The sequence below is a fragment of the Medicago sativa genome, chromosome 6, assembly GCF_051527215.1.
Source record: "Medicago sativa cultivar Bolivia chromosome 6, Bolivia_mono, whole genome shotgun sequence".
Lineage (NCBI taxonomy): Eukaryota > Viridiplantae > Streptophyta > Magnoliopsida > Fabales > Fabaceae > Medicago > Medicago sativa.
The window spans coordinates 47,934,515-47,956,178 of record NC_140754.1 but is presented as its reverse complement, the minus strand read 5'-3'; the positions used below and the strand labels follow the sequence as shown (position 1 = coordinate 47,956,178).

The 21,664-nt window shown below is 34.6% G+C and overlaps 1 protein-coding gene across 1 annotated transcript; it reads left to right on the top strand.

The window, feature by feature from the left end:
* Positions 1-12,328: 12,328 nt before the first annotated feature.
* LOC146915517 (uncharacterized) lies at positions 12,329-14,283 on the top strand. The gene has a single exon (XM_085721367.1). The coding sequence runs from the start codon at positions 12,475-12,477 to the stop codon at positions 14,281-14,283; it is 1,809 nt and encodes a 602-aa protein (XP_085577493.1). The 5' UTR covers positions 12,329-12,474.
* The last annotated feature ends 7,381 nt before the right edge of the window (positions 14,284-21,664 follow it).

Below are 21,664 nucleotides of genomic sequence, written 5' to 3'. Positions count from 1 at the left end.
TGTTAGAAAACAAAGCCACCTCTTTGCAAAATAGCAAATATAGGGGCTGTTTGGTAACAATGGCATTCTTTATTTCTTCTTTTTTTGCCATGAAACTTTCTTTCTTTTCTTTTTCTTTCTCTTTTCTTTCTTTTTCTTTTTCTTTTCTTTCTTTTTCTTTTTCTTTTTCTTTTCTTTCTTTTTCTTGCGCATATTTTTCTTTTTCTTGCGCATATTTTTCTTTCATTTTCTTTTGATCTTCTCTTACATCATTAGGACTCAATGGTGCAAGAGTAATTTTTTTACCAAAGTGCAAAAAGGAATACTTATTACTTCGGCCATCATGTTGCGCTCCTCTATCAAATTGCCATGGCCTTCCTAACAACAAATGACAAGCCTCCATTGGTACTACATCACACACAACAACATCTTCATACTTCCCAATTTTAAAACAAACCTCTACTTGTTTGTCAACAAGCATTTCTACACTTTCACTAAGCCATTGAAGTTTGTAAGGCCTAGGGTGAGGTCTTGTTTCTAATTCTAATTTACCCACCATGTGTGCACTAGCAACATTAGTACAACTACCTCCATCAATAATTAGAGAACATACCTTTCCTTGCACTAAGCATCTTGTATGGAAAAGGTTTTCCCTTTGATTTGATTCTTCCTCCTTGGCTTGGTTTCCCAACATCCTCCTAATCATGAGAAATTCACCATTTTCACCATCCTCCTCTTCTTCTCCTCCTTCATCATTCACGACACCCTCCTCCTCCTCAAGGTCATCATTTTCTTCAATTAACATAGTTCTCTTTGTTGGACATTGAGAGGCTATGTGTCCTTGACCTTGGCACTTGAAACACTTAACAACTTTGTTAGTAGAAACATTTTGGGATGAAGTAATGTTTTTACCTTTAGGATCACTCATGGCCTCCTTAGGTGAAGAGGTACCATCCTTCTTTTGCTTGTCCTTCAAACTTGAAGAATTGAAAGAAGAAGTTGAGCTTCTTCTCAATTGACCCTTCCTTTTGAGTTGTTGTTCAACCTTGATGGCTTGATGGACTAATTCCTCCAAAGACATGTAATGATGCAGCTCCACAATGTCACTAATGTCACGGTTAAGTCCATGAATGAACCTAGCCATGGTTGCTTCGTGATCTTCCACCACATTGGCTCTAATCTTTGCCACCTCCATCTCCTTGGAATATTCTTCAACACTTTTAGAACCTTGAGTGAGTCTTTGTAATTTGTTGTGCAAATCCCTATGGTAATAGGATGGCACAAATCTCCTCCTCATGATTCTCTTCATCTCCTCCCAAGTTGCAATGGGTGGTTCATTATACCTCACCTTCTCTTTGATCATTTGATCCCACCATATTAGAGCATACTCCTTAAATTCAATGGCTGCCACCTGCACTTTTTCAACATCAGAATAATCATGACAATTAAAAATTTGTTCTATTTTGGTCTCCCACTCTAGATATGCCTCCGGATCATTCGCTCCCACAAAGGATGGAACTTTGATCTTAATACTCCTCAACCTATCCTCCCTTGGCCTCTCATCCCTCCTTCTAGGCCTACTTCCATCATCCTCCCCACCACTTCCATCAGTAGTTAAACTAGCTTTTAACTCATCAATTTGTTCTTGAAATTGTTCAGCTTGCACCTGCAACATGGCTTGAAACCTTGTTGTGAGTGCATCTAATAATAACTTATTTGGACCTTCCTCAGTCATGATTCCCTAAAACTAATCCTCACAAGTGTTTACACTCACTCAAATTGGCTTTTTTTTTTTTTAATGTATCACTCTTGCCTTTTTCCACTCAATTGCTCTTTTGAGTTCTTTAGAGAAACCAAGTAAATCAAGGTAAGAAAACTTTCAAAATGGTGAAAATCAAAACACAAACTTAACACAATTCAAGGAATGAAAAAAAAACAAAGGTTTGGAAATGATGTGAACAAGGAAACTAATTCAAATTCTGAAATGACAAGATAAATGGAAAACAAGGAAAGTGTGGCAATTAAAACACAAAAACGAAATTGATGAACACAAGCAACAATTCTGATTTTTTTTTTTTAATATATATATTTTTTTTTCGAATTTTTTTTTTTTGTAAGATGAAAATAAGAATGATGAACAAGAAGAATTTGATACCTTTGAACTTTTGGCCCTTTTAAAAGGAACCTTGCTCTGATACCACTTGATGAACACTATTTTGTGAACATTGTTCATATTTGACTTTTAGCTATAAATTGATAAAAGTTGCTTGTTGAAAGATTAAATATAGACAAAGAAACACAAGAAATAGACTGAAAATATTGTGAATGAAAAGATGTGCAAAAGGAATACGAAAATTATGTAATTGGGGTTAATTTTGACAAGTGTTTGAATTGAAAACGTGAATTTTGGGTTTCAATTGGTGTTTAGGCAGATTTGTGGATTCAAACAAGAAATGGAATGGAGAGTTTAGGGACGCCACACTTTCTAATCCTAGAAAATGATAAGTCTATGGAAATGATAATCACCACAAGAAAGGATTCTTGATATGATCAATACAAGGTCCAATCCAGAACCTAAAGAGCAATTACTCACTTTTTTTAACAAAATTCAACTTGCTTTTTATTCAATTTTCGTGTCCTATATATAGGTAGGAGGGACACTTGCTGAATTACAAAGAAAAAGGCAAATAACTCTTAAGATTCCTTCAGCCAAATTAATCTATCATTATTTCCTATGGCTGAAGTAAATTAACATGAATACAAGAAATGGTTACAAAACAAATCAATGAATGAGGGTGGCTGGACGTGATTTTGATGATGATGATGGTTTCCTATGCTGAAATGAAGTGCCTTCATTGTCTCATTGATATCTTGTCTGGTTCCTTTTCAATTCTTGCACCATTCCTCCTTCAGATTAAATGATCTTTAATGCCTTGTCTTTCTTTTGTCTTCAGCACTTCTTTGCATAAAATAAACACACAAAACGTTCCATTTAAAGCTTTGGAAGCTTTAAAATGGATTAAACACACAAAATAAGCAACTTAGTGTTTTTGGGTCAAAATTGATCCCTTACACCTTTTTATTACAACATAATAAAAACAACTAAATAAAATGGGCAGCAAGAGATGCGCCCCACCCCTCCTCCAATGGTTTGATGCACATGACCATTCTACCCTCCATGCTTCCTAGTGTAGGTTTGAACTCCAAGACTTTTGCCACCAATTGATTTAGCGCCTCCTTAGCTTTCTTGGCCCTTGCCCTTGTCATTGGTCCTCCTAGCCCTTGAATTGAAGCACTTGTGTCATGGACAATTATGCCCTCATCATCCCCTCCCTCTTGAAAAGAATTCGTCCACGAATTGAAATCACCATCACCTACATCAAAAGGAGCTAAGTCAGCAACATTAAAAGTAGCACTTATATCATACTCACCGGGTAACTCAAGCTTGTAAGCATTGTCATTGATCCTTTCTAGCACTTGAAATGGTCCATCACCCCTTGGCTGAAGTTTTGACTTCCTTTGGTTAGGAAACCTTTCTTTCCTCATATGCACCCAAACCCAATCACCGGGTTCAAAAATCACCTTCTTCCTTCCTTTGTTTGCATGTTTAGCATACCCTTCATTTTTCTTTTCAATTTGCAACTTCACCTGCTCATGCATTTTCTTCACAAACTCAGCTTTGTCTTTTCCATCCTTATGTTTCAAAAGAGAATTGTTAGGCATAGGTAACAAATCAAGTGGAGTTAGTGGATTAAAACCATAAACAACTTCAAAAGGTGACATTTTTGTAGTACTATGCACCACACGATTGTAAGCAAATTCCACGTGGGGTAAACATTCTTCCCACATTCTCAAATTTCTTGTAAGAACACTTCTAAGAAGAGTAGAGAGAGTTCTATTTACTACCTCAGTTTGACCATCTGTTTGAGGGTGACAAGTTGTTGAGAAAAGTAACTTTGTTCCAATCTTACCCCACAAGGTCCTCCAAAAGTGACTTAAAAATTTTGTGTCACGATCTGAAACTATGCTTCTTGGAACTCCATGAATGCGCACAATCTCCTTGAAAAACAAATCAGCTACATGGCTTGCATCATCCACCTTTTTGCATGCAATGAAATGGGCCATCTTGGAAAACCTGTCAGCAACAACAAAAATAGAATCTTTCCCATTCTTTGTTCTAGGTAAACCTAAAACAAAATCCATGGAAATGTCAACCCAAGGAAATTCAGGAGCTGGTAATGGTGTATAAAGACCATGAGGCAAAACTTTTGATTTGGCCTTTTTACACACTATGCATCTTTCACACAACTTTTGGACATCAATTTTCATATGGGGCCAATAAAAATGTTCTTGCAGCAACTCTAAAGTTTTAACAACCCCAAAGTGTCCCATTAATCCCCCCTCATGCGCCTCTTTTAAAAGCAAAGTTCTTATGGAACATTTTGGCACACACAATCTTTTTTCTTTAAACAAATAGCCATTGTGCCTAAAATATCCATTAATGGCAGCATGTTCACAAGCAAAAAACTTTGATGAAAAATCAGTGTCACTCTCATATAAACTCTTAATATGCTCAAGTCCAAAAACTTTAGTTTCAAGAGTGGAGAGTAAGGCATACCTTCTTGAAAGTGCATCTGCAACCACATTAGCTTTACCTTTTTTATGTTTAATCACATATGGAAATTGTTCAAGAAATTCAACCCATTTGGCATGTCTCTTGTTCAACTTACCTTGCCCTTTTAAATGTTTCAAAGATTCATGGTCACTATGAATGACAAATTCTTTGGGCAGTAGGTAATGTTGCCAAGTTTGCAATGCTCTAAACAAAGCATACAATTCCTTATCATAAGTGGAGTAATTAAGAGAAGCACCCTTTAACTTCTCACTAAAATAAGCAATTGGATGTCCTTCTTGCATCAAAACAGCCCCAATTCCAACATTAGAAGCATCACATTCAATTTCAAAAGATTTGGAAAAATTTGGCAATGCTAAAATTGGTGCTTTGGTGAGTTTTTCTTTAAGTGCAGCAAAAGCTTGCTCTTGTTTCTCACCCCATTTAAAAACAACATTTTTCTTAACAATCTCATTAAGAGGTGCAGCAATGGTGCTAAAATCTTTCACAAACCTCCTATAGAAACTTGCTAAACCATGGAAACTTCTTACCTCACTTACATTTTTGGGTTGTGGCCAATCCTTGATTGCTCTTACCTTCTCTTCATCCATATGGATTCCCTTGGAGCTTACAACAAAACCTAAGAAAATTACATGATCTGTGCAAAAAACACATTTTTCCAGATTTGCAAACAAATGTTCTTTCTTCAAAACTTCTAAAACAGCCCTTAAATGACCACAATGTTCCTCTAAATTTTTGCTATATATCAAGATATCATCAAAATACACAACAACAAATTTTCCCAAAAATTCCCTCAAAACATGGTTCATGAGTCTCATAAAAGTACTTGGTGCATTAGTTAAACCAAACGGCATAACCATCCACTCATACAAACCATATTTTGTTTTAAAAGCAGTTTTCCATTCATCCCCCTCCCTAATTCTTATTTGGTGATAGCCACTTTTCAAATCAATTTTAGAAAATAAACATGCACCAAACAATTCATCAAGTAAATCATCTAACCTAGGAATTGGATGTCTATACTTAATGGTGATATTGTTAACAGCCCTACAATCAGTGCACATTCTCCAACTACCATCTTTTTTTGGAACTAGAATAACAGGGACAGCACAAGGACTTAAACTTTCTCTTACCCATCCTTTACTTACCAATTCAGCAACTTGATTTTGAATTTCTTGAGTTTGTTGGGGATTGCTTCGGTAGGCTGGACGGTTTGGTAAAGATGCCCCTGGAATGAGGTCAATGTGATGTTCAATACCTCTTATAGGTGGTAGCCCATTTGGTATCTCTTTAGGGAACAAAGCATCAAACTCCTGCAAAAGAAATTCAACACAACTTGGAAATTTTTGAGTGTTAGGAGTGTTAGAAAACAAAGCCACCTCTTTGCAAAATAGCAAATATAGGGGCTGTTTGGTAACAATGGCATTCTTTATTTCTTCTTTTTTTGCCATGAAACTTTCTTTCTTTTCTTTTTCTTTCTCTTTTCTTTCTTTTTCTTTTTCTTTTCTTTCTTTTTCTTTTTCTTTTTCTTTTCTTTCTTTTTCTTGCGCATATTTTTCTTTTTCTTGCGCATATTTTTCTTTCATTTTCTTTTGATCTTCTCTTACATCATTAGGACTCAATGGTGCAAGAGTAATTTTTTTACCAAAGTGCAAAAAGGAATACTTATTACTTCGGCCATCATGTTGCGCTCCTCTATCAAATTGCCATGGCCTTCCTAACAACAAATGACAAGCCTCCATTGGTACTACATCACACACAACAACATCTTCATACTTCCCAATTTTAAAACAAACCTCTACTTGTTTGTCAACAAGCATTTCTACACTTTCACTAAGCCATTGAAGTTTGTAAGGCCTAGGGTGAGGTCTTGTTTCTAATTCTAATTTACCCACCATGTGTGCACTAGCAACATTAGTACAACTACCTCCATCAATAATTAGAGAACATACCTTTCCTTGCACTAAGCATCTTGTATGGAAAAGGTTTTCCCTTTGATTTGATTCTTCCTCCTTGGCTTGGTTTCCCAACATCCTCCTAATCATGAGAAATTCACCATTTTCACCATCCTCCTCTTCTTCTCCTCCTTCATCATTCACGACACCCTCCTCCTCCTCAAGGTCATCATTTTCTTCAATTAACATAGTTCTCTTTGTTGGACATTGAGAGGCTATGTGTCCTTGACCTTGGCACTTGAAACACTTAACAACTTTGTTAGTAGAAACATTTTGGGATGAAGTAATGTTTTTACCTTTAGGATCACTCATGGCCTCCTTAGGTGAAGAGGTACCATCCTTCTTTTGCTTGTCCTTCAAACTTGAAGAATTGAAAGAAGAAGTTGAGCTTCTTCTCAATTGACCCTTCCTTTTGAGTTGTTGTTCAACCTTGATGGCTTGATGGACTAATTCCTCCAAAGACATGTAATGATGCAGCTCCACAATGTCACTAATGTCACGGTTAAGTCCATGAATGAACCTAGCCATGGTTGCTTCGTGATCTTCCACCACATTGGCTCTAATCTTTGCCACCTCCATCTCCTTGGAATATTCTTCAACACTTTTAGAACCTTGAGTGAGTCTTTGTAATTTGTTGTGCAAATCCCTATGGTAATAGGATGGCACAAATCTCCTCCTCATGATTCTCTTCATCTCCTCCCAAGTTGCAATGGGTGGTTCATTATACCTCACCTTCTCTTTGATCATTTGATCCCACCATATTAGAGCATACTCCTTAAATTCAATGGCTGCCACCTGCACTTTTTCAACATCAGAATAATCATGACAATTAAAAATTTGTTCTATTTTGGTCTCCCACTCTAGATATGCCTCCGGATCATTCGCTCCCACAAAGGATGGAACTTTGATCTTAATACTCCTCAACCTATCCTCCCTTGGCCTCTCATCCCTCCTTCTAGGCCTACTTCCATCATCCTCCCCACCACTTCCATCAGTAGTTAAACTAGCTTTTAACTCATCAATTTGTTCTTGAAATTGTTCAGCTTGCACCTGCAACATGGCTTGAAACCTTGTTGTGAGTGCATCTAATAATAACTTATTTGGACCTTCCTCAGTCATGATTCCCTAAAACTAATCCTCACAAGTGTTTACACTCACTCAAATTGGCTTTTTTTTTTTTTAATGTATCACTCTTGCCTTTTTCCACTCAATTGCTCTTTTGAGTTCTTTAGAGAAACCAAGTAAATCAAGGTAAGAAAACTTTCAAAATGGTGAAAATCAAAACACAAACTTAACACAATTCAAGGAATGAAAAAAAAACAAAGGTTTGGAAATGATGTGAACAAGGAAACTAATTCAAATTCTGAAATGACAAGATAAATGGAAAACAAGGAAAGTGTGGCAATTAAAACACAAAAACGAAATTGATGAACACAAGCAACAATTCTGATTTTTTTTTTTTAATATATATATTTTTTTTTCGAATTTTTTTTTTTTGTAAGATGAAAATCAGAATGATGAACAAGAAGAATTTGATACCTTTGAACTTTTGGCCCTTTTAAAAGGAACCTTGCTCTGATACCACTTGATGAACACTATTTTGTGAACATTGTTCATATTTGACTTTTAGCTATAAATTGATAAAAGTTGCTTGTTGAAAGATTAAATATAGACAAAGAAACACAAGAAATAGACTGAAAATATTGTGAATGAAAAGATGTGCAAAAGGAATACGAAAATTATGTAATTGGGGTTAATTTTGACAAGTGTTTGAATTGAAAACGTGAATTTTGGGTTTCAATTGGTGTTTAGGCAGATTTGTGGATTCAAACAAGAAATGGAATGGAGAGTTTAGGGACGCCACACTTTCTAATCCTAGAAAATGATAAGTCTATGGAAATGATAATCACCACAAGAAAGGATTCTTGATATGATCAATACAAGGTCCAATCCAGAACCTAAAGAGCAATTACTCACTTTTTTTAACAAAATTCAACTTGCTTTTTATTCAATTTTCGTGTCCTATATATAGGTAGGAGGGACACTTGCTGAATTACAAAGAAAAAGGCAAATAACTCTTAAGATTCCTTCAGCCAAATTAATCTATCATTATTTCCTATGGCTGAAGTAAATTAACATGAATACAAGAAATGGTTACAAAACAAATCAATGAATGAGGGTGGCTGGACGTGATTTTGATGATGATGATGGTTTCCTATGCTGAAATGAAGTGCCTTCATTGTCTCATTGATATCTTGTCTGGTTCCTTTTCAATTCTTGCACCATTCCTCCTTCAGATTAAATGATCTTTAATGCCTTGTCTTTCTTTTGTCTTCAGCACTTCTTTGCATAAAATAAACACACAAAACGTTCCATTTAAAGCTTTGGAAGCTTTAAAATGGATTAAACACACAAAATAAGCAACTTAGTGTTTTTGGGTCAAAATTGATCCCTTACACCTTTTTATTACAACATAATAAAAACAACTAAATAAAATGGGCAGCAAGAGATGCGCCCCACCCCTCCTCCAATGGTTTGATGCACATGACCATTCTACCCTCCATGCTTCCTAGTGTAGGTTTGAACTCCAAGACTTTTGCCACCAATTGATTTAGCGCCTCCTTAGCTTTCTTGGCCCTTGCCCTTGTCATTGGTCCTCCTAGCCCTTGAATTGAAGCACTTGTGTCATGGACAATTATGCCCTCATCAAAACTTCGAGGTAACAATCGAATCACGGATTCATGTTTGAATTTCGTAATGATCCAAGGAAAGAAAATCGAAAATTTTCCGCTGCTTCTACTCCATTCTTCTATTCGATTTTCCTTCAGTTAGAAGTTTGATAAACAGTGAACTTGTCCCTCGATGTCCCTTGATGCGAAACATGATATGTGAACCTATTTGGTTTTATGTTCGGAAAAATGAAAGTATTGGAATGACTTTGTCGCGAAAATGAGATTTTAACCTATATGGTTAGAAGTTTGATAAAGGTTGAACTTGTCCCTCGATCTCCCTTAATGCGAAACATGATATGAGAACCTATTTGGTTTTGTATTCGGCAAAATGACCATTGTCCCAAAAATGAGATTTTAGCCTATATGGTTAAAAGTTTGATAAATATTAATGTTGAATTTGTCTGTCGATGTCCTTTATTGCATAACATAATATTTGAACTAATTTCGTTTTAAATTTGGTAAATAGAAACTAATGAGATGACCCTTATTGCAAAAACGAGATTTTAGCTTATATTGTTACATGTTTGTTAAATATGAAGGTTGACCATGTCCGTCGATGTCCCTTGATGCCAAACATGATATGTGAACCTATTTGGTTTGAAATTTGGTAAAATGAAAGTATTGAAATGACCCTTGTCGCGAAAATGAAATGTTAGCCTATGTGGTTAGAAGTTTGATAAACAGTGAACTTGTCCCTTGATGTCCCTTGATGCATTACATGATATGTGAACCTATTTGGTTTATATTCGGAAAAATGAAAGTATTGGAATGACTTTGTCGCGAAAATTAGATTTTAGCCTATATGGTTAGAAGTTTGATAAAGGTTGAACTTGTCCCTCGATCTCCCTTGATACGAAACATAATATATTTGGTTTTGTATTCGGCAAAATGAAATTATTTGAATGACCATTGTCCCAAAAATGAGATTTTAGCCTATGTGGTTAAAAGTTTGATAAATATTAATGTTGAATTTGTCCCTCGATGTCCTTTATTGCGTAACATAATATTTGAACCAATTTCGTTTTAAATTTGGTAAATAGAAAGTAATGAGATGACCCTTATCGCTAAAACGATATTTTAGCTTATATTGTTACATGTTTGTTAAATATGAAGGTTGAACATGTCCCTCGATGTCCCTTTATGCGAAACATGATATGTGAACCTATTTGGTTTGAAATTCGGTAAAATGGAAGTATTGAAATGACCCTTGTCGCGAAAATGAAATGTTAGCCTATGTGGTTAGAAGTTTGATAAATAGTGAACTTATCCCTTGATGTCCCTTGATGCGAAACATGATATGTGAACCTATTTGGTTTTATATTCTTAAAAATGAAAGTATTGGAATGACTTTGTCGCGAAAATGAGATTTTAGCCTATATGGTTAGAAGTTTGATAAAGGTTGAACTTGTCCCTCGATCTCCCTTGATACGAAACATGATATGTGAACCTATTTGGTTTTGTATTCGGCAAAATGAAATATTTGAATGACCATTGTCCCAAAAATGAGATTTTAGCTTATATGGTTAAAAGTTTGATAAATATTAATGTTGAATTTGTCCCTCGATGTCCTTTATTGCATAACATAATATTTGAACCAATTTCGTTTTAAATTTGGTAAATAGAAACTAATGAGATGACCCTTATCGCGAAAACGAGATTTTAGCTTATATTGTTACATGTTTGTTAAATATTAAGGTTGAACATGTCCCTCGATGTCCCTTGATGCGAAACATGATATGTGAACCTATTTGGTTTGAAATTCGGTAAAATGAAAGTATTGAAATGACCATTGTCGCGATAATGAAATGTTAGCCTATGTGGTTAGAAGTTTGATAAACAGTGAACTTGTCCCTCGATGTCTGATGAGGGCCACAATGGAATGGAGGGAGGGCTTGCTTGCTGCCCATTTTGATGTTTTTTATTTTTATGTTGTAATAAAAGTGTAAGGGACCAATTCTGGTCAAAAACACTAAGTTTGAATTTCTAGTGTGTTTTATCCATTTTAAAGCTTGATAAAGCTTTAAATGGCGTGCTTGCCTTATTTTAAAAAGAAAATAATATGTTGAATCAAGTATAGTGAAAAGAAATCAAGAACATTAATGGGAGGGAGAAAAATAGCACATGACATGAAAGGAAAGAAGGAAGTGGTGCTGCCACACATTAAAGCACAATGAATTGTTTTCTTTCAGCCCATTCATTGAAGAAATCAATTGGAGACGTTTTTAGCATCATGGGAGACGCCCCACCATCAATTGTCTGCACAATTTCATTCTAAATCAATTTGTAACCATTTTTGTAATTATTCAGCACTAGGAATTGATGTTAGATTAATGGCTGAATTCTAAGAGTTTTCAAGAGTTATTTTCTTTGATGTTCCTTGTATTACAGCATATGACCTCTTTCTTATATATAAGGGGCGAAAATCATCAATAAAGATAAGACTATTTTGAGTGAAAAACTACACTATGTGTGTTTTTGAGCAATTGCTCTTTGGTTCTGGATTGGACCAATTTTGATCATATCAAGAATCCTTTCTTGTGGTGATCCTCAATCCCATAGACTTATCACTTTCTTGGATTAGAGAGTGTGGCGTCCCTTTCTTTCCATTCCATTTCTCCATTTTATCTACAAAATCTGTTTGGGTCAAAATTCTGCCAGTTATCCATTTTAGCCCAAATATCCATTTTTCATTCTGTTTTATTGCATTTTGAGTCACAAAAATTTTAAAGTTCAAATTATCAAATCAATTTCGTGAGTTTGGAGGAAAAATGATCATTTTTGGAATATTGGACTCATCAAGTGGTAATCAGAGCAAGGTTCTAAAAAGGGCCAAACTTTGGTAAAGTGTCTTTCTTCTTGTTCCTTATTATTTTTTTTCTTTTTCTTTCTTCTTTTTCTGTCCAATATTGATATTCATACAAAAAAAACGAAAAAAAAATATATTAGGAAAAAATTGCTCCTTTTTGTGTTTCTGCCACACTCTAATTTTTTTTTTTTCTTTATTTCTTTCATTTCTAGTCAACCTTTTATCCTTTGTTTCTTGTTTTAGTGTCTTTCTGTGTTAAGTCTTTGGGATTGTTGATTGTTTTTGGTTTCTTTAAAGAACTAAAAGAGCAATTTGAGTGGTAAGGACCATTTTAAACACTTGTTACTAATTTCACAAAATTTCACAATCATGTCTGATCCACCTTCACCTAGAACAGCAGCTATGACGATTCAAATGAGAGCAATGCGTGAGCATTTTGAGAGGCTGTTAAGAGAACAAGCTGAACAATTCCAACAAAGAGTAGATGAGTTAGAAAGAAGGTCTCAAAATTCTAATGATGGCAGTGGTGATGAGGATGAGAGGAGGCCTAGAAGGAGACCAAGGGAAAATCATTTAAGAGGCATAAAAATTAAAGTCCCGTCTTTTGTTGGAAAGAGTGACCCAGAAGCATACCTAGAATGGGAGACTAAAATTGAACAAATTTTTAATTGCCATAATTACTCTAATGTTGAAAAAGTGCAGGTTGCTTCCATTGAGTTCAAGGAGTATGCTTTAGTATGGTGGGATCAATTGATCAAAGAAAGAAGGAGGTATGGAGAACAACCGATTGATACTTGGGATGAGATGAAGAGAATCATGAGGAGAAGGTTTGTGCCATCCTATTACCATAGAGACTTGCACAACAAATTGCAGAGACTTACTCAAGGTTCGAAAAGTGTTGAAGAATATTTCAAGGAGATGGAGATTGCGAAAATTAGAGCTAATGTGGAAGAAGACAATGAAGCAACCATGGCCAGATTTCTTCATGGTCTAAATCATGACATTAGTGACATTGTTGAACTTCATCACTATGTTGAAATGGATGACTTGGTACATCAAGCTGTCAAAGTGGAACAACAACTCAAAAGAAAAGGCCAAGTAAGAAGAAACAGTTCTTCTTCTAACTCTTCAAGTTGGAAGGATAAAATGGAGAAGGAGGGAGCCTCGTCATCAATTCCAAAGGAGTCCATGGCTGATCCTAAAGGTATACAAACAAACCCTTCTCAAAGTACTTCTACTAACAAAAGTGTTAAGTGTTTCAAATGTCAAGGTCAAGGTCACATAGCTTCTCAATGTCCAACAAAGAGAACTATGATAATTGAGGAGAATGAACACGTTGAGGTGGAAAATCATGATGGGTATGTTGAAGAGGAGGCTGAAGAAATACCAAGTGGAGACTTTTTCATGATTAGGAGGTTTTTGGGAAATCAAGCTAAGGAGGAGGAATCAAATCAAAGGGAAACTCTTTTCCACACAAGATGCCTTGTTCAAGGGAAGGTATGCTCTTTAATTATTGATGGAGGTAGCTGTACTAATGTTGCTAGTACACATTTGGTGTCTAAATTGGAATTAGAAACAAAACCTCACCCAAGGCCTTACAAACTTCAATGGCTTAATGAACATGTAGAAATGCTTTGTGATAAACAAGTAGAGGTTTGTTTTAAAATTGGTAAGTATGAAGATGCTGTTTTGTGTGATGTAGTACCAATGGAGGCTAGTCATTTGTTGTTAGGGAGACCTTGGCAGTTTGATAGAAGTGTTCTTCACGATGGCCGAACCAACAAGTACACTTTTATGCATTCTGGTCAAAAGATTTGTCTTGCACCATTGAGTCCTAGTGAGGTTAGAGATGATCAAAAGAAAATGAAAGAAAAATATGAGCAAGAAAAAAGAGAAAAAGAAAAATCAAAAGAAAAGAAAGAGAGTTTGCTTGAAAAAAAAGGAGAGATTCAAGAAATAGTCATGAACAAACAGCCCCTATATTTACTACTTTGCAAAAAGGTGGCTTTGTTGACTAACACTCAAAATTTTCCAAGTTGTACTAAATTTCCCTTGCAGGAATGTGAAGATGTATTAGCAAAGAAGGTACCACAAAAATTTGAAAGAATTGTGTTTGAACCTGGAGGTTGTATAACTTCCAAATTCGAGGACGAATTCTTTCGAAGAGGGGGAGTATGATGAGGGCCACAATGGAATGGAGGGAGGGCTTGCTTGCTGCCCATTTTGATGTTTTTTATTTTTATGTTGTAATAAAAGTGTAAGGGACCAATTCTGGTCAAAAACACTAAGTTTGAATTTCTAGTGTGTTTTATCCATTTTAAAGCTTGATAAAGCTTTAAATGGCGTGCTTGCCTTATTTTAAAAAGAAAATAATATGTTGAATCAAGTATAGTGAAAAGAAATCAAGAACATTAATGGGAGGGAGAAAAATAGCACATGACATGAAAGGAAAGAAGGAAGTGGTGCTGCCACACATTAAAGCACAATGAATTGTTTTCTTTCAGCCCATTCATTGAAGAAATCAATTGGAGACGTTTTTAGCATCATGGGAGACGCCCCACCATCAATTGTCTGCACAATTTCATTCTAAATCAATTTGTAACCATTTTTGTAATTATTCAGCACTAGGAATTGATGTTAGATTAATGGCTGAATTCTAAGAGTTTTCAAGAGTTATTTTCTTTGATGTTCCTTGTATTACAGCATATGACCTCTTTCTTATATATAAGGGGCGAAAATCATCAATAAAGATAAGACTATTTTGAGTGAAAAACTACACTATGTGTGTTTTTGAGCAATTGCTCTTTGGTTCTGGATTGGACCAATTTTGATCATATCAAGAATCCTTTCTTGTGGTGATCCTCAACCCCATAGACTTATCACTTTCTTGGATTAGAGAGTGTGGCGTCCCTTTCTTTCCATTCCATTTCTCCATTTTATCTACAAAATCTGTTTGGGTCAAAATTCTGCCAGTTATCCATTTTAGCCCAAATATCCATTTTTCATTCTGTTTTATTGCATTTTGAGTCACAAAAATTTTAAAGTTCAAATTATCAAATCAATTTCGTGAGTTTGGAGGAAAAATGATCATTTTTGGAATATTGGACTCATCAATGTCCCTTGATGCGAAACATGATATGTGAACCTATTTGGTTTTATGTTCGGAAAAATGAAAGTATTGGAATGACTTTGTCGCGAAAATGAGATTTTAACCTATATGGTTAGAAGTTTGATAAAGGTTGAACTTGTCCCTCGATCTCCCTTAATGCGAAACATGATATGTGAACCTATTTGGTTTTGTATTCGGCAAAATGAAATTATTTGAATGACCATTGTCCCAAAAATGAGATTTTAGCCTATATGGTTAAAAGTTTGATAAATATTAATGTTGAATTTGTCTGTCGATGTCCTTTATTGCATAACATAATATTTGAACTAATTTCGTTTTAAATTTGGTAAATAGAAAGTAATGAGATGACCCTTATCGCAAAAACGAGATTTTAGCTTATATTGTTACATGTTTGTTAAATATGAAGGTTGACCATGTCCGTCGATGTCCCTTGATGCCAAACATGATATGTGAACCTATTTGGTTTGAAATTTGGTAAAATGAAAGTATTGAAATGACCCTTGTCGCGAAAATGAAATGTTAGCCTATGTGGTTAGAAGTTTGATAAACAGTGAACTTGTCCCTTGATGTCCCTTGATGCATTACATGATATGTGAACCTATTTGGTTTTATATTCGGAAAAATGAAAGTATTGGAATGACTTTGTCGCGAAAATTAGATTTTAGCCTATATGGTTAGAAGTTTGATAAAGGTTGAACTTGTCCCTCGATCTCCCTTGATACGAAACTTAATATATTTGGTTTTGTATTCGGCAAAATGAAATTATTTGAATGACCATTGTCCCAAAAATGAGATTTTAGCCTATATGGTTAAAAGTTTGATAAATATTAATGTTGAATTTGTCCCTCGATGTCCTTTATTGCGTAACATAATATTTGAACCAATTTCGTTCTAAATTTGGTAAATAGAAAGTAATGAGATGACCCTTATCGCTAAAACGATATTTTAGCTTATATTGTTACATGTTTGTTAAATATGAAGGTTGAACATGTCCCTCGATGTCCCTTTATGCGAAACATGATATGTGAACCTATTTGGTTTGAAATTCGGTAAAATGGAAGTATTGAAATGACCCTTGTCGCGAAAATGAAATGTTAGCCTATGTGGTTAGAAGTTTGATAAATAGTGAACTTATCCCTTGATGTCCCTTGATGCGAAACATGATATGTGAACCTATTTGGTTTTATATTCTTAAAAATGAAAGTATTGGAATGACTTTGTCGCGAAAATGAGATTTTAGCCTATATGGTTAGAAGTTTGATAAAGGTTGAACTTGTCCCTCGATCTCCCTTGATACGAAACATGATATGTGAACCTATTTGGTTTTGTATTCGGCAAAATGAAATTATTTGAATGACCATTGTCCCAAAAATGAGATTTTAGCTTATATGGTTAAAAGTTTGATAAATATTAATGTTGAATTTGTCCCTCGATGTCCTTTATTGCATAACATAATATTTGAACCAATTTCGTTTTAAATTTGGTAAATAGAAACTAATGAGATGACCCTTATCGCGAAAACGAGATTTTAGCTTATATTGTTACATGTTTGTTAAATATGAAGGTTGAACATGTCCCTCGATGTCCCTTGATGCGAAACATGATATGTGAACCTATTTGGTTTGAAATTCGGTAAAATGAAAGTATTGAAATGACCATTGTCGCGATAATGAAATGTTAGCCTATGTGGTTAGAAGTTTGATAAACAGTGAACTTGTCCCTCGATGTCCCTTGATGCGAAACATGATATGTGAACCTATTTGGTTTTATGTTCGGAAAAATAAAAGTATTGGAATGACTTTGTCGCGAAAATGAGATTTTAACCTATATGGTTAGAAGTTTGATAAAGGTTGAACTTGTCCCTCGATCTCCCTTAATGCGAAACATGATATGTGAACCTATTTGGTTTTGTATTCGGCAAAATGAAATTATTTGAATGACCATTGTCCCAAAAATGAGATTTTAGCCTATATGGTTAAAAGTTTGATAAATATTAATGTTGAATTTGTCCCTCGATGTCCTTTATTGCGTAACATAATATTTGAACCAATTTCGTTTTAAATTTGGTAAATAGAAAGTAATGAGATGACCCTTATCGCAAAAACGAGATTTTAGCTTATATTGTTACATGTTTGTTAAATATGAAGGTTGAACATGTCCCTCGATGTCCCTTGATGCGAAACATGATATGTGAACCTATTTGGTTTGAAATTCGGTAAAATGAAAGTATTGAAATGACCATTGTCGCGATAATGAAATGTTAGCCTATGTGGTTAGAAGTTTGATAAACAGTGAACTTGTCCCTCGATGTCCCTTGATGCGAAACATGATATGTGAACCTATTTGGTTTTATGTTCGGAAAAATAAAAGTATTGGAATGACTTTGTCGCGAAAATGAGATTTTAACCTATATGGTTAGAAGTTTGATAAAGGTTGAACTTGTCCCTCGATCTCCCTTCATGCGAAACATGATATGTGAACCTATTTGGTTTTGTATTCGGCAAAATGAAATTATTTGAATGACCATTGTCCCAAAAATGAGATTTTAGCCTATATGGTTAAAAGTTTGATAAATATTAATGTTGAATTTGTCCCTCGATGTCCTTTATTGCGTAACATAATATTTGAACCAATTTCGTTTTAAATTTGGTAAATAGAAAGTAATGAGATGACCCTTATCGCAAAAACGAGATTTTAGCTTATATTGTTACATGTTTGTTAAATATGAAGGTTGAACATGTCCCTCGATGTCCCTTGATGCGAAACATGATATGTGAACCTATTTGGTTTGAAATTCGGTAAAATGAAAGTATTGAAATGACCCTTGTCGCGAAAATGAAATGTTAGCCTATGTGGTTAGAAGTTTGATAAACAGTGAACTTGTCTCTCGATGTCCCTTTATGCGAAACATGATATGTGAACCTATTTGGTTTTATTTTCGGAAAAATGAAAGTATTGGAATGACTTTGTCGCGAAAATGAGATTTTAGCCTATATGGTTAGAAGTTTGATAAAGGTTGAACTTGTCCCTCGATCTCCCTTGATACGAAACATGATATGTGAACCTATTTGGTTTTGTATTCGGCAAAATGAAATTATTTGAATGACCATTGTCCCAAAAATGAGATTTTAACCTATATGGTTAAAAGTTTGATAAATATTAATGTTGAATTTGTCCCTCGATGTCCTTTATTGCGTAACATAATATTTAAACCAATTTCGTTTTAAATTTGGTAAATAGAAAGTAATGAGATGACCCTTATTGCAAAAACGAGATTTTAGCTTATATTGTTACATGTTTGTTAAATATGAAGGTTGAACATGTCCCTCGATGTCCCTTGATGCGAAACATGATATGTGAACCTATTTGGTTTGAAATTCGGTAAAATGAAAGTATTGAAATGACCATTGTCGCGATAATGAAATGTTAGCCTATGTGGTTAGAAGTTTGATAAACAGTGAACTTGTCCCTCGATGTCCCTTGATGCGAAACATGATATGTGAACCTATTTGGTTTTATGTTCGGAAAAATGAAAGTATTGGAATGACTTTGTCGCGAAAATGAGATTTTAACCTATATGGTTAGAAGTTTGATAAAGGTTGAACTTGTCCCTCGATCTCCCTTAATGCGAAACATGATATGTGAACCTATTTGGTTTTGTATTCGGCAAAATGAAATTATTTGAATGACCATTGTCCCAAAAATGAGATTTTCGCCTATATGGTTAAAAGTTTGATAAATATTAATGTTGAATTTGTCCCTCGATGTCCTTTATTGCGTAACATAATATTTGAACCAATTTCGTTTTAAATTTGGTAAATAGAAAGTAATGAGATGACCCTTATCGCAAAAACGAGATTTTAGTTTATATTGTTACATGTTTGTTAAATATGAAGGTTGAACATGTCCCTCGATGTCCCTTGATGCGAAACATGATATGAGAACCTATTTGGTTTGAAATTCGGTAAAATGAAAGTATTGAAATGACCCTTGTCGCGAAAATGAAATGTTAGCCTATGTGGTTAGAAGTTTGATAAACAGTGAACTTGTCTCTCGATGTCCCTTGATGCGAAACATGATATGTGAACCTATTTGGTTTTATATTCGGAAAAATGAAAGTATTGGAATGACTTTGTCGACAAAATGAGATTTTAGCCTATATGGTTAGAAGTTTGATAAAGGTTGAACTTGTCCCTCGATCTCCCTTGATACGAAACATGATATGTGAACCTATTTGGTTTTGTATTCGGCAAAATGAAATTATTTGAATGACCATTGTCCCAAAAATGTGATTTTAGCCTATATGGTTAAAAGTTTGATAAATATTAATGTTGAATTTGTCCCTCGATGTCCTTTATTGCATAACATAATATTTGAACCAATTTCGTTTTAAATTTGGTAAATAGAAACTAATGAGATGATCCTTATTGCAAAAACGAGATTTTAGCTTATATTGTTACATGTTTGTTAAATATGAAGGTTGAACATGTCCGTCGATGTCCCTTGATGCCAAACATGATATGTGAACCTATTTGGTTTGAAATTTGGTAAAATGAAAGTATTGAAATGACCCTTGTCGCGAAAATGAAATGTTAGCCTATGTGGTTAGAAGTTTGATAAACAGTGAACTTGTCCCTTGATGTCCCTTGATGCATTACATGATATGTGAACCTATTTGGTTTTATATTCGGAAAAATGAAAGTATTGGAATGACTTTGTCGCGAAATTAGATTTTAGCCTATATGGTTAGAAGTTTCATAAAGGTTGAACTTGTCCCTCGATCTCCCTTGAAACGAAACATGATATGTGAACCTATTTGGTTTTGTATTCAGCAAAATGAAATTATTTGAATGACCATTGTCCCAAAAATGAGATTTTAACCTATATGGTTAAAAGTTTGATAAATATTAATGTTGAATTTGTCCCTCGATGTCCTTTATTGCGTAACATAATATTTGAACCAATTTCGTTTTAAATTTGGTAAATAGCAAGTAATGAGATGACCCTTATCGCGAAAACGAGATTTTAGCTTATATTGTTACATGTTTGTTAAATATGAAGGTTGAACATGTCCCTCGATGTCCCTTGATGCGAAACATGATATGTGAACCTATTTGGTTTGAAATTCGGTAAAATGAAAGTATTGAAATGACCCTTGTCGCAAAAATGAAATGTTAGCCTATGTGGTTAGAAGTTAGATGAACAGTGAACTTGTCTCTCGATGTCCCTTGATGCGAAACATGATATACGAACCTATTTGGTTTTATATTCGGAAAAATGAAAGTATTGGAATGACTTTGTCGCGAAAATTAGATTTTAGCCTATATGGTTAGAAGTTTGATAAAGGTTGAACTTGTCCCTCGGTCTCCCTTGATACGAAACATGATATGTGAACCTATTTAGTTTTGTATTCGGCAAAATGAAATTATTTGAATGACCATTGTCCCAAAAATGAGATTTTAGCTTATATGGTTAAATGTTTGATAAATATTAATGTTGAATTTGTCCCTCGATGTCCTTTATTGCATAACATAATATTTGAACCAATTTCGTTTTAAATTTGGTAAATAGAAACTAATGAGATGACCCTTATCGCGAAAACGAGATTTTAGCTTATATTGTTACATGTTTGTTAAATATGAAGGTTGAACATGTCCCTCGATGTCCCTTGATGCGAAACATGATATGTGAACCTATTTGGTTTGAAATTCGGTAAAATGAAAGTATTGAAATGACCATTGTCGCGATAATGAAATGTTAGCCTATGTGGTTAGAAGTTTGATAAACAGTGAACTTGTCCCTCGATGTCCCTTGATGCGAAACATGATATGTGAACCTATTTGGTTTTATATTCGGAAAAATGAAAGTATTGGAATGACTTTGTCGCGAAAATGAGATTTTAGCCTATATGGTTAGAAGTTTGATAAAGGTTGAACTTGTCCCTCGATCTCCCTTGATACGAAACATGATATGTGAACCTATTTGGTTTTGTATTCGGCAAAATGAAATTATTTGAATGACCATTGTCCCAAAAATGAGATTTTAACCTATATGGTTAAAAGTTTGATAAATATTAATGTTGAATTTGTCCCTCGATGTCCTTTATTGCGTAACATAATATTTAAACCAATTTCGTTTTAAATTTGGTAAATAGAAAGTAATGAGATGACCCTTATTGCGAAAACGAGATTTTAGCTTATATTGTTACATGTTTGTTAAATATGAAGGTTGAACATGTCCCTCGATGTCCCTTGATGCGAAACATGATATGTGAACCTATTTGGTTTGAAATTCGGTAAAATGAAAGTATTGAAATGACCATTGTCGCGATAATGAAATGTTAGCCTATGTGGTTAGAAGTTTGATAAACAGTGAACTTGTCCCTCGATGTCCCTTGATGCGAAACATGATATGTGAACCTATTTGGTT

Coding starts and splice junctions, on each gene's coding strand:
- LOC146915517 (XM_085721367.1), top strand. CDS start 12,475: ATGTCTGATCCACCTTCACCTAGAACAGCAGCTATGACGATTCAAATG.